Source organism: Typopeltis vanoorti, chromosome 12, assembly GCF_054136105.1.
Source record: "Typopeltis vanoorti isolate ZY-2024b chromosome 12, IOZ_Tvanoo_1.0, whole genome shotgun sequence".
Classification (NCBI taxonomy): Eukaryota; Metazoa; Arthropoda; class Arachnida; order Uropygi; family Thelyphonidae; genus Typopeltis; species Typopeltis vanoorti.
This window is the reverse complement of record NC_143560.1, coordinates 89,349,348-89,362,475: the sequence shown is the minus strand read 5'-3', so window position 1 is coordinate 89,362,475 and position 13,128 is coordinate 89,349,348. Positions and strand designations below refer to the sequence as shown.

The 13,128-nt window shown below is 34.3% G+C and overlaps 1 protein-coding gene across 1 annotated transcript in view; it reads right to left on the bottom strand.

Moving 5' to 3' along the window:
* Positions 1-476: 476 nt before the first annotated feature.
* Positions 477-13,128, bottom strand: part of LOC150100981 (nephrocystin-4-like) — a 191,322-nt gene continuing 178,670 nt past the window's right edge. The window contains exon 17 of the mRNA XM_090401955.1: positions 477-713. Within this exon, the coding sequence (XP_090258081.1) occupies positions 477-713 (237 nt within the window). The remainder of the gene's footprint in view (positions 714-13,128) is intronic.

Sequence of the window (13,128 nt, the reverse complement as noted above, 5' to 3'; positions counted from 1 at the left end):
GATTCCAAGGGCATTATCCACAAAGAATTTGTTCCACCTAGCCAAACGGTGAATGGTGGTTTTATGTGAGTTTTATCTTGAAGCGATTGATAGAGAGAATTTGTTGCGTACAGCATGAATATTGTGATGATCGACCATTCATCAAAACACACTGTCACTGTTGGCACTATAACTCGGCTTCTAATGAAGCAAACGTCATAAACAGTTGACACAACACTAAAGAAGGTTGCCGCTTTTGACAAAAAAAGATACAACAGGTGGTGCCACTAGTTTCTTCTATTTTCGAAAAGTTCGGTTTCTTTTTGGACAGAGGGTGTAGTACTATCATATCCTGTACATCCCTTAAGGGTACATGGCAGGAATTTGATGATGATATGAAAAATGTCAGAAAGTACTGAAGATGTCAGAAAAATAATAATCATAAATATCTTTCCATTCAAAAAACAATGGATATAAAAATCTAGAGAAGAGATCAATCATCTACATATGAGTTTCACAGAGAAGGTTTCTTCATTTGTGTCATCCATGTTATTAATATAAATAAAGATATCTTCAGTTCTAGGTGTAGACTGTGGTAAGAAATGAAGTCCAATGGAATAGTTTTGACAACTTTCAATATCCAACTGATAGTCTTTCAGGTGAAGCAAATCTGGATTGCTGCAACATACACGAAAAGACTTAGAATAACTGTAGGGATTGGTATAGGTGATTTTCTGCAAAAAAAAAGAAACAATAAAACATATATATGATACACATATATATCAAATATATATATATATATATATATATATATATATTGGAATTCTAAAGTAAAATACAGTATATAAATAAATTAATTAAAAAACTTAAATAAATGTATAATAAAAAAACATAAAATACATGTTCATTAGTAGTACAACTTCAAGGTGTTTAAGAGATGCATCACTCACATATTACAAAGTAAAAACTATCTTCACAGCATTATTAACAATGCCCTTATTCTGATTGCCTAGTTTGGTGAGTGGATAGTGTCTTTATCCAAAACATGTGATTTTGAATCCCACACAAATAATCATAGACATGGATGTTTGTGAGCCTGAAGTAGCTCCATGTTCAGTCGACATAGAGCAATGGTTTCAGATTATTTGTTGGTCCACACACACACAGTACTAATGTATTTTTGTTATATGTATCTCACCTTTCGTGGGTGGATTTACATAAAACATTAACTTAATCAATACTCTAAAATTCCATAAGCTGTATGTATGTCTCTATTACCTCTCCTCTTCTCTGCTTCTCACATTTTGCAGTCCAATTCACTGACTCGATCTTGATAATCCACATATTCCACTGACCAATATTATCTTGGGCATTTACCCTTTAACTTTCTTCACAGTTATCTAATTCCCAAACAGGAATTACAAAGAACAACACAGTCTTTATCTATGAACAATCAGATGGTAGTCTCATATTAATAATGGGGAAAAAAAGCCACTTTGATGTTGTTGTTTTTTTTTGTTATTGTTGTGTGCAAAGCTATGAAGAACTAGCTAAACCATAAAAATATTATGTTAGCTGATGCTTGTTATACTTCACATCATTATAACAAATTTTACATTTCAAATGACTTCCTTATTTTTTAAGCCTTCTTTTGAAGCTATTTTCCTAACAAACAAACTGGTGATAATCTCCATTTGCTTGAAGAACTTAAGGAAAGATATGGAATGATGGATCTAATTATGAAGCTTGCTAGTGTTGCAACAGTGACTTGAGGTGCAGTTAAGTCCTTGACTTAAATGGATTTGAGCTATGCAGATTTATAGATAACTGGTTGCCTGTAACTTCACCTTAAGACTAGCAACTTTGTGAACTTAATAGATGGCTAAAGCATAGAGCCAAAAGCTTCAGTTTGGAATAGGTAAGATATTAAAATAGAAGATATTATGGATCAGCCATATTTTATAGTCAAATGTCAAAAGAAAATTTGAAAGGTTTTCAAAAATTTAACGTAAATCTTAGAATCGGAGAATATAACCTTCGACTTCAGAGTTACCTTGGTTTGCACCACTTAAAATGCATAAGGTAACTCTGATGTTATATTCACATAAGCTCAGTGGTAAATTTTCAAAACTTTAAATTTCTTTTAATTTTTATCTGTTTATAAAATATAACTGGATTCATAATATCTTTTATTTTAATATAATAATCAGCTTTTGTTAGCTAAGGAGGACTTCTTCACATTAGAATTAGTTCAAAAGAAAAAGTTTGCATTATGCAGCAAATGAAAAGTTCAGCCAATGCAATCCATAATCACTTCCAAGAAAACAGGCATATTAACACCCCATCCGGCCATGCTGTCTATAGACGTTTAGCAAAATCTGGATACAATTCTGTAGCACCTATTCAATAGCATGGATAAGACGTGCAATTTGGTCTCACTATTTCATCCACCACAGCTGGTAGAGAGGACATGGTAGTCAATCTCCTGTAGGGAGAAGTATGGGAAGAGTTTTCAAAAAGACGAAGAAAACAGAAGTAATGAAAAATTATTGGCAATTTTGATTGAAGACATGCAACAACGAATAATAAGTTTTATGCTTACACATGAGAAAACCCAAGATGCAACTGCATACTGTAAACTGATTTATGACCAAAAAAAAAAAAAAAAGCTATAATAGTATGGTACATATTTAGTATCTGGATGCATCTTTTACAAATATTTCTATGGTAAATGTTCATCAGAAATAGCATCAATAATTCCTCCTCTCTTTCTACAAAATTCATTAAAACGTGCAGTTGCCATCCTTTCACAGTCCAACTCGATACTCATAGAACAAGCTTCTCTTCTTGATTCTTCATTTCTGCTGCTGCCATATCCTGGAACAGCCTTCCCTCTTATGTGTTTCCAAAGGAATACAATGAACAAGTTCCTTCTTTTTGAAAACCCTTCCCATACATGGTCCTGTCAGGTGTCTTTTCCCTACAGGAGATTGACTACCATGTGTCTCCACCATGTCCTATTCTGCACCTCTCTGCTGCATTCCTCATATGAGAAATAAGTCTAGCCTTCTATAATTTTCATCCACTCCAGTCTTTGTCTTCCTCTCCTTCTCTTTCCCTCAACAGTTCTTCCTTTGAGAGGTGTCCTTTGTAGGCAGTTATGTCTCAGAAGATGTCCGAAATAGCTGACTTTTCTCTTTTTAATTTCTTTGATCAGGCTCCTGTTTATGCCTACCATCTCTAGTACCTCTTCATTTGTCTCTTAATGATATCCTCATAATTCTTTGCAGCATCTACATTTCAAAGGCCTCCAGTTTTTTCACACTCAGATTAGAGAGTGTCCATGTCTCTACTCCGTATAATAATGTGGACGATATGTAACATTTGGAGATTCTTAGTCTTATTTTCATATTTAATTCTCTAGATGCCAGTAGATTTCTCATATTGTTGAAAGTTGACCTTGCAATTTCAATCCTTTTTCTAATTTCATCTTCTGTCCTGCCATTCTCTGTGATCAAGTGTCTGAGATATATGCATGTTTGCACCTGTTCTAATATATTTCCTTTCATATTGATGCATATTTTTGATATTTCCTTTTTTCTCAAAATTATCATGATTTTTGTCTTTTTAAAATTGAAACTGAAACCATACTGTTCGCTGTACTTGAGAGTTTCATCTATAAGAGTCTTGAGGTCATATTTGTTTTCAGCTAGAGGAACTATGTCACCTGCATACCTTAGATTATTAATATTTCTGCCCCTACAGTGATTCCTTTGAGGTTACTAATTTTATTAAATATTTCTTCTGTGTACAGGTTAAAGAAAATTGGAGACAAGACACAGCCTTGTCTTACACCTTTCTGAATTGGGAATTCTTCTGAGGTCTCTCTATTTATTCTCAAAGATGCAGTCTGTCCCCAGTAACAATTAGTTATTAGCCTAATGTCTTTTCCATCCGTGCCTGTTTTTGAAAGGATTTCAATTAATTGTTCATGTTGAATTGTTGAATGCCTTTTTGTAATCTATGAAGCAGAGGTACACAATCTTTTTGTTTTTCTAGATATCTTTCTATGATGGTTCTGATGTTGAAAATACCTTCTCTTGTACCTACATTTTCCTTGAAGCCACTCTGTGTATAATTTATTTCTATGTTTATTTTTCTTTTATTTATTTCAAGAATAACGTATAGGAGGACTTTTGATACTTGACTGATGAGGCTAATTGTCCTGAACTTTTCACATCTTACAGCTTTTATTTTTTTGGGAATTGGAACAAAAATTCAGGGATTAATATCTTTCGGTAGAAATCCAGTCTCGTATATCTTATTGCATAATTTTGTTAGAAATTTCAGTCCTCCTGTTTCGAGAGCCCTCAACCATTCTGCCAAGATATTATCTATTCCTGCAGCTTTATGTGGTCTTAATTTCCTGATGACGTTTTCAACTTCACAAAATAAAATGGGTGGTCTTTCTAAATCAGTTTGTTCGGGAATATTATTTCTTTGTTGCTCGTATAATTTCCTTGTGTATTCAATCCATCTCACCACGATTTCTTTTTTTTTTTTTTTTTTTTTTGTATCCATTAGAGACTCAAGAGACCATATTAAAATATGGTCTCTTGAGTCTCTAATGACACTTGTGCGATTTACTGTATTTGTCCTGCTTGTCATTTCTCTGCTTCTGTGTTTTCTATAAAGTTTTTCTATGTCTGTACATTTTTCTTAATCCATTCCTCTTTGGCTTTCCTGCATTCTTTTTTTAATTTTTTTATTCATGCTTTTATATTCAGGTTTGTTCTTTAACTTTTTTTCTTTGTTCCATCAACTTTAATATTTTTTCATTTATCCAAGGTTTATTCCTTTTCCTTCTTAATTGTGGGAGCGTGTTTTTGGCTGCTTCATTGATGTTATTCTTGAATGTTTGCCAGTTCATGTTAATTTCATCAATTGGTGTTCTATTTTTTTCTGTGTGAGCTGTGGTATCAGACTTGTTAAGGGATTTTGTGAATTCTTTTATAAAGCATTCTTTAACTTCTTGGTTGTTAAGTGAGTCTGAATTATAACTTTCTCTTATGAATGGTTGGCTTGGTATTTTAAGTTTATTTTGATTTTTGCAATCACTGGGTTGTGGTCTGATTCTATGTCTGCTTCAGGATATGTTTTTGTTTGTGTTATTGCATTTCGGAATCTTTTGCTTATTATTATATAGTCAATTTGGTTTCTATGGATGTTTCTATGGAAATGCCCCCCAGGGCTTTTCCATGTATATATTCTTCTGGGAGGATGTTTAAATAGTGTGTTGGCAATTGTTAGGTCACTGGTTTCACAGAATTGAATTAATCTTTCACCTCTTTCATTTCTGATTTCAAGCCCTTGGTTTCCCATGCAGAATGAGATTTTTTCTGAGCCCACTTTTGCATTTAGGTCACCCATCATTATAATAATAATATCACCTGACTTAGCACTAGAGATTGCAGTTTGGATGTCTTCATAAAATTATTCCAACTCTTCATCTGGGTGGTCTTGGGTTGGTGCATATGCCTGGATAATATACAAGTTGAATGGTTGTGCAGTTATTTTGGCTATTATGATTCTGTCATTTATGGGCCAATATCCAGGTAGAGATTTTGCAATTCTATTACTTAGAATTGCTAAATCAATGACAAATGCTACTCTGTTAAGGTGTAAGTCACTTCCAGAGTAGATTATAGTGTGATTTTTTTCTTCTTATTATGCCTGTATCTGTCCACCTCACTTCACTGATACCTACAATATCAGCCTTCATCACTTTTAATTCCTGGATTAAGTTGTCTAATTTGTCTGCCTCGTAGAGTGTTCTGATGTTCCATGTTACTATTTTCAAGAGATTGCTCCTGGTTTTCAGACAAGGGACATCTGAGAATATCCTCCCCGGAGGGTTTGGGATATCATCTTCGTACACTACCTTAGAAGTTCTTGTCTTACAATTCCCAGTTTCAAGCTCTTCTTCCCTGTAGCTATAAGAGCTGCATGGTTGACAACGGAGAAATACGTGGTGAGGCTCCAATCTCTTTCATGATGGCCGGCCACAAGTCCCTTAGATCATCGAGTGTGCCATCGATATGTTGCACATCTTGCTGTCATGCCCTTGATCAGTCAATGTTGATTCTTCTGCCATCTTGGCCATTCCAGACTTCGTGCTCATAAAGGTTGACATTCCCTATTCCCCATACATGGTAATAACGTACTACAGGTTGACCAACCAACCTCTCATGTATGGTCTCAACATAAAAAAAAAGTTTTTCTTACAATAACATATGCTCTTATATTTATATAATTGATAGGATACTGAATAACCTTTCATTTTCTCAGTTTTCTTTTCATAAACAGAACCTGTTTAGCTTTAATTATCCTTTGAAATAAACATATTGGTCAAAAATGCATTGTATTTAAGCACCATTCAACTTATGCTGAAACCTTTGGACTGAATTAATGGCACAAGTTGAAGATTTACAGTATTTTTGAACATCAGTAGTGCGTAATAAGTGTTTTGTTATAATTATGTTTAAAATTTTTTTAATGTGTCTCATGCCAATGAAGAGGTGTAAACCTATAAGAACATCAATATCATGTGTAGGCTAAGATTTTTATCATTGTATTATTATTTTTTTATATTTTTTGTACTTTTTATTTATTATTTTTATATTATTTTTCAATATTTGTTGCTTAACTTTATTTCTTATTAACTTTCGAGAGTGACTGTTGAGTGCATAAGTTGTATAGCTGGTAATAATATTAAATTATTTTATTCTAAAATTCTTCATTGTTAGTAATAGCAGATCATATTTAAGATGGCACCTTTTAAATATCATGGTCTGAAGTACTAATTGCAGAGAAAGCTGGATTTTATCCAGTGGGTACAATGTGACAACTGCTACATGTACACAGCTAAAGTGTAAAATAAGTTTGGCTAGAATGGGATAGAATGATGGCATTAGAGCATAATGATCAAAGAGAAATTACATAGAAAAGAAAGGTGAATGCAATTGAGCATAGTGAATACATAGAAGATAAGAATAGTGATGGATGTAATTTGGAAAAAACGGATTAAGTAAGTGACTTAACTGACTGAGTAAGCAACTGGCAGACAAAAGCAAGAGAGTAAAAGTTAGTATATGTAAAGGAGGTGTCAAAGGATGCAAACGTGGCACTGTATGAAGATGGGGGGGGGATCTGATTATCAGAATTATTGTGACCACAATCAGTATTCATAATAGTAAACGTGTAGGGACCAAAGGAATAGTTAGTTCTAGTGGATAGTTTGCTATAGTGAATTTCATTTGGCATGCAGCAAAGTTTCAATTATTCTCCAATGAGGAGAATAACTCAGTCATTGGCTGAGTTAGTTTGAGAATGATTATTGAGAATTATTGAGAATGAGAAAAATTACAATATAAGTTGTAACCTAAAGATATTAATTAATACGGCAGAGAGGCTGAAGGTTAGATAATCTGGGAGCTTTGTTCAAGAGACGAAACAATGTCTTTTGAAGTAGGTAGACCTCCAATAATCAGGGTAGTGTTTTTACATTTGGAAATGAAAATGTGATGTTTGAGGAATATAAGGGCTGACACATAAAGGATTCACTTACCACTGAAAAGGATACAGTGAAATTATTTAATGAGCATTTTATGAGGGAACTTCATACTGGTTAGAGTAATGTAGCCCAGAAGGTAGAAAATTACTAGAGAGACTATGAATGAAGGAAATGCAGGTGGGTCAGGTTCAGCAGACTAGATATTAATAGACTGGAACTCAGTGATATACTATTGCATATTTTAACTAATAATTAAGGAATTGACAGCGTACACTAGAAATATAAATTAAATAAACACTAGAAATATAAAAATAAATTAAATAAAAAAAGAACATTGGCCATGCAGGCTAAAGAGAATCCCAAACAGTTTTTTCGATATGTTACAAGTAAAAGAAAAAATGTATATGGCAGAATGATTTTAAAGAATGCCGATGGTAGGGAGGTCACCGAATCAGCTGATATAATTGAATTACTGAGCGAGCACTTTGCAAGAATATATCTTCCAGGTGGTGACATTGCAGAAATGAATAAACCAATAGATTATACAGGAATTGTGGTGAATGAAGTGGAGGTGAGTAGTCTATTGCAAAACCTCAATGTCAATACATCTGTGGGATTGGATGGTATACCAGCTCGTGTCGTATGTGAAGCGGCTAAAGAATTGTCGGTACCTTTGACCATTTTGTTTAATTTGAGTCTCGGGTCTGGGTTAGTCCCGAGGGGGTGGAAAGAGGGGAAAATAGTTCCACTGCATAAAGGAGGTTCCAAGACTGCTGTTGTAAATTACTGACCAATTAGCATATCAGGAATCATTGTCAAGGTCTTGGAGAAATTAGTCAAGAGAAGAATACACTACTGGATAGATGAAAATGGGATACTGTATGGGGGTTTTGTGAAGGGTAGATCATGCCTCAGTAACTTGCTCACGTTTTATAACACAGTGACGGTTAAACTGGATAAGGGTAATGGGTTTACAGTGATTCTACTGGACCTTGCCAAGGCCTTTGACAGGATACCACATGTTACTCTAATCAGTAAACTGGAGCAGATGGGGATGGATATAGGGTTGGTGAGATGGATAGGAGGGTGGTTGATGGAGAGATACCAGATAGTGGTTTATTCAGGAGTGGAGTCCAAAAGACGGCTTGGTTCTAGTGGTGTGCCGCAGGGTTCTGTTCTTGGACCACTACTTTTCAATTTGTTCATTAACGATATAGGAAAGGATCTGAGAGGAAGTGTTCACTTGTTTGCTGATGATGCAAAGTTGGGTAGAGCAATTGTGAGTGCACAGGATGTCAAAATTTTGCAGGATGATTTGGATAATTTGGAGGACTGGGCTAGGGAAAATGGATGTTAATTTAATGTGGCAAAGTGTAAGGTTATGCACTTTGGGGTGAAAAGAATAGCAGCAGTATATCGCATTGGTGGAACCATACTCTAAGAGATTGATGAGGCCAGGGATTTGGGAGTGTTGGTGGATAGGGAGTTGAAGTTTAGGGGTGCAAAAGTGGCCAAAACAGCTCATCAAATCAGTTGGTTGCTGAAAAATACGTTAACAAGTTAATGTTACTCTATATCGAGCCTTGATAAGACCCCATCTAGACTACTGTGCCCAGATATGGATGCTAGGGTTTCTTCTTGATGGGGAGGAGGTGGAGAGGATCCAGAGACGAGTGACCAAGATGATAGCAGGTCTGTGGAATGAACCTTATGAGAACAGGTTGAAGATTTGTGGGTTGCAAAAATTGGTTGATAGGGGGAAAAGGGGTGATATGATTGAGACATTCAAATTACTGAAGGGTTTCTATAGGATTAATCCAGAAGATATTTTTGAGAATAGGATTGGTGGTGGGAGGACTACGGGCCATACATGGAAGCTGGGCAAGAGTGGTTAGCAGGGGTGTTAGAACTAGGTTTTTTACTTGGAGCATAGTGAATGAGTGGAATAAGCTGCCAGAGTCTGTTGTGGGAGATATGACCATGAATGAGTTCAAGGCGAGGTATGATAGATACTGTGTGAATGTCGAATAGTTGCTCTTGACATGATGTTAGGGCCTCCCTCGATGAGTCTGTCGACTCCTTGGAGTTTCCTGAGATGATGATAATAATAATAATATATTCAGCTTTTTAACAATAAATGATAGATATTTTGTGCCTATGGTCTCACAGATGGTTCTCCTAAGGATGAAGTGGAGGAATTTTTTGAATCAATAGTAAAAAGTGGTACTTGTTGGAGATCTAAATAGCAGAGCAGGAAGTGAATCCCAATAGGAATACAGAAATGTTTTGGGAAAATTTGGAGAAAAGGTCAAGGCTAATAATGATGAGAAGTATTTGCTGGATTTCTGCTTGGGATATGGACTAGTCATTACTAACACCATGTTCCAACATAAAGATGTGCATATGTCTTATTGACTATGTTGTTATTGATGATGTTCATGCTGGTTTAGGATACAAGAGTGTATAGAGGATTTGAAATTGGAAGTGACCATACTTAGTTTTAAGTATGATGAAACTGAATATCACATTGAAAAGAACAGTATATGAAATATGTTTTAAAAATAATTTAAATTCAGCAGCTTTTACAGGTAAACTGTAGACTCAACTCTATAAACATTACTGAAGAAAGAATGAGGTAGGTCGAAAACAAGAACCACACCTTGGAGAATCAGTGGCAAATTCTGAAGAAAACAATTGACAGATTCAGCTAGGAAGATATGGAGTTGTCTGCATGGATAAAAAAATAAGAATGCCAGAAGTTAAAGAAGCAGTAATGGAAAAGAAGAAAGCATACTGAAATGTCCTAGCATATAATCGGCAGATGACCAAAAAGAATACCGAGAAAAATGCAAGAAAGTTAAGCTATGTGTGAAAGTGGCTAAACAAAAGTAATTGGTAAGAATATAGAAGGTAAATATCAGGAAGATGGTTAAATTGGAAAAGCTTTTGCAATGCAGAAAAGAGTACCGTAAAAGGAATCAAAGACAATAAAAGTGACATCAAAACTAAAGATAAGAATATTCTAACTGTTTGGAGTAATTATTCTGAAAAACTGTTAAAGAAAAAAAAAACAGTAACAGATCAGAAGAAGAAAAATTTCAAGACAAATGCAAACAGGAGAACACATCAATATTGAGGTAGAAACAGCCATCAAAAACTTAAAATGTAGAAAGGCAGCTGGATAGATGATATATGACCAGAAATGCTCAAATATTGAGGTATAAGTCTTGCAGTGGCAACACTGCATAATTCAGAGGGTCTGGTCAAGAGGTTGAAGTCCAGACTGGAATAGAGCTTCCATAGTTCCCATCTATAAAAAAAAAATAAAAAATTTAAGTAAAAGTAATTTCTCTACTAAGTGTTCCAGGTAAAATTTATACAGGCATTCTTGAAAAGAGGCTGAGAAAAATTGTTGAAGAAAAACTGGGAGAATAACAAGCTAGATTCAGGTCAAATAGGGTTGTAAGGATCAGATTTTCACTTCATGACAAACAGCTGAAAAACTGTTTGTTATCCAACTACTGTGAGAAACTGTGGGGAAAGAGGAAGATGGTTTTGGACAACAAAGAGACATCAGAAAGGGAGACATGATATCATCAAGCATCTTTATCATACTTATGAAAGAACAATGGATATCATAAAGGATAATATAAGGAGAATTTTTAATTCAAAGTACAAAAATAAACAATTTGCAATTTGCAAATGAACAGAAACTAGAAAGAACAGTACTGAAGCTAAGTGAAGAAGGAAAGAAATATGGGCTGATAATGAACATCAATAAAATAAAAAACAATGATATTTGGAGAGAAGAGGATGAAAAAAAAGTAAATATAGGTCAACAGACAAGAGCTGGAAGAGAATAGGAAGTTCACATACCTAGGATGCAACATGACCAATGATTTAGACTGTAAAAAAAGAGATAAGATCTCGGATAACAAAAGCTAAAGGGAACCTTCAGGCAATGGACAAGATATGGAAAAGTAAATCAGTGAACCTCTGCATAAATTTAGCTGAGACTGCTGGAAAAATGCATATTTCAAAGGGCTCTCTATGGCTGTGAGATGGGGGTAATTTTCAAAGACGCTATGAGATGAATATTGGCCTTCAAAAGAACATGTTATAGAAAGATTCTATGAATTGGATGGTGCATAAAGAAACAAATGAAGAACTGTATTGCAAAGTAAACTGCAAAGAAAATCTAATGCAGAAAATAACACAATGGAAACTAGAGTTTTTTGAACTTTATATCTAAGGAATGGGTAACTTTATATCTAAAGAATGGATAACATAGAAAGATCAAAACCTTGATGCTTGGTACAATAGCCAAAGCAAGAGTGGACAGGTGATGCGAAAGAGTGGTGTGGAAAGCGTTTGAAGAATTTGAGTCACCTGACAATGATGATGATGCTGAAGATATGGGGTAAATGGAACATTATACAGAGCAATATACAACCTATATTTAAGTTGTAAGTCAGCAATTAGAATTGAAGGAAATACAAGAATATGATTAGACGTAAGAAAATGATGTCGCAACACTTATTTATCATCTATATGGATCACATTATGAAAGAAAGTAGTATTAAACCTGATATCAGAATTGGAAATATCAAACTTAGTTCTTTGGTTTATGCAGATGATATTGTACTCGTAAACACATCTTGTACGAGTCTCTAGGATTCTTTAACTAAATTGCATAACAGCTGTAACAAATTTGGCATGAAAATCAGCAATATAAAGATGAAACTATGAAAATAGGAAGGAAGAAAGAAAACTTCAGCTGCATTCTGAATGGAGAGCCTATAGAACAAGTAAAATATTTCAGCTGTTTAGGCAGTTTTTAGTGAAAATGGCAAGTTAAATCTGGACATAGACAACAGAATAAGCAAACTTGGTATGATGGGTAGCCAGCTGATTAAATTTATATGGAATAAGAGAGACATCAGGAAAAACAATAAACTAGCAGTATGTAAAACAGTGTTTAAAGCAGTTTTAAGTTATGGATCTTACAGTTGGGTTAGAAATGAAGCATTTCATGAAAGATTAGAGATCACAGACATGAGAGTTCTTAGAAAAATTAGGCATCTAAACAGATGGTATCAATTGCAGAAATATATTAAAAATGAAGACATTAGGAAGGAACTTGATATTGTTTGCAATCAAGAATGTGAGAGCAGGGCTAATCTAAGATATGATCACTTAAATAGAATGGAAAAGGAAAGGTTAGCAAAACAGTTGTTTGATGCCAGGATAACAAGAAAAAGACCAAGGTCTGGGTGGATTGATTTAGTCAGAAGTGCCTTAGAGGAATGAAATGTTAGATACAACAAAACTGGAGTGCTGATAAGTAATAGATGAATTTGGAGGAAAATTGTTGATAGGAGATTATTAATAATGTAAACTTAATTATATAGTGTTGATTCTTTCTTTGAAGGTTACACGGTGATCAACATTCATATTTATGAATTTAGGGACACAAAACACACGTGTTGAAAATTATTTTATTATTATAATTATTATAATTATTATAAATAATTATAAAGAATTATTTTACTGATTAATAATAAAATAATAACTTG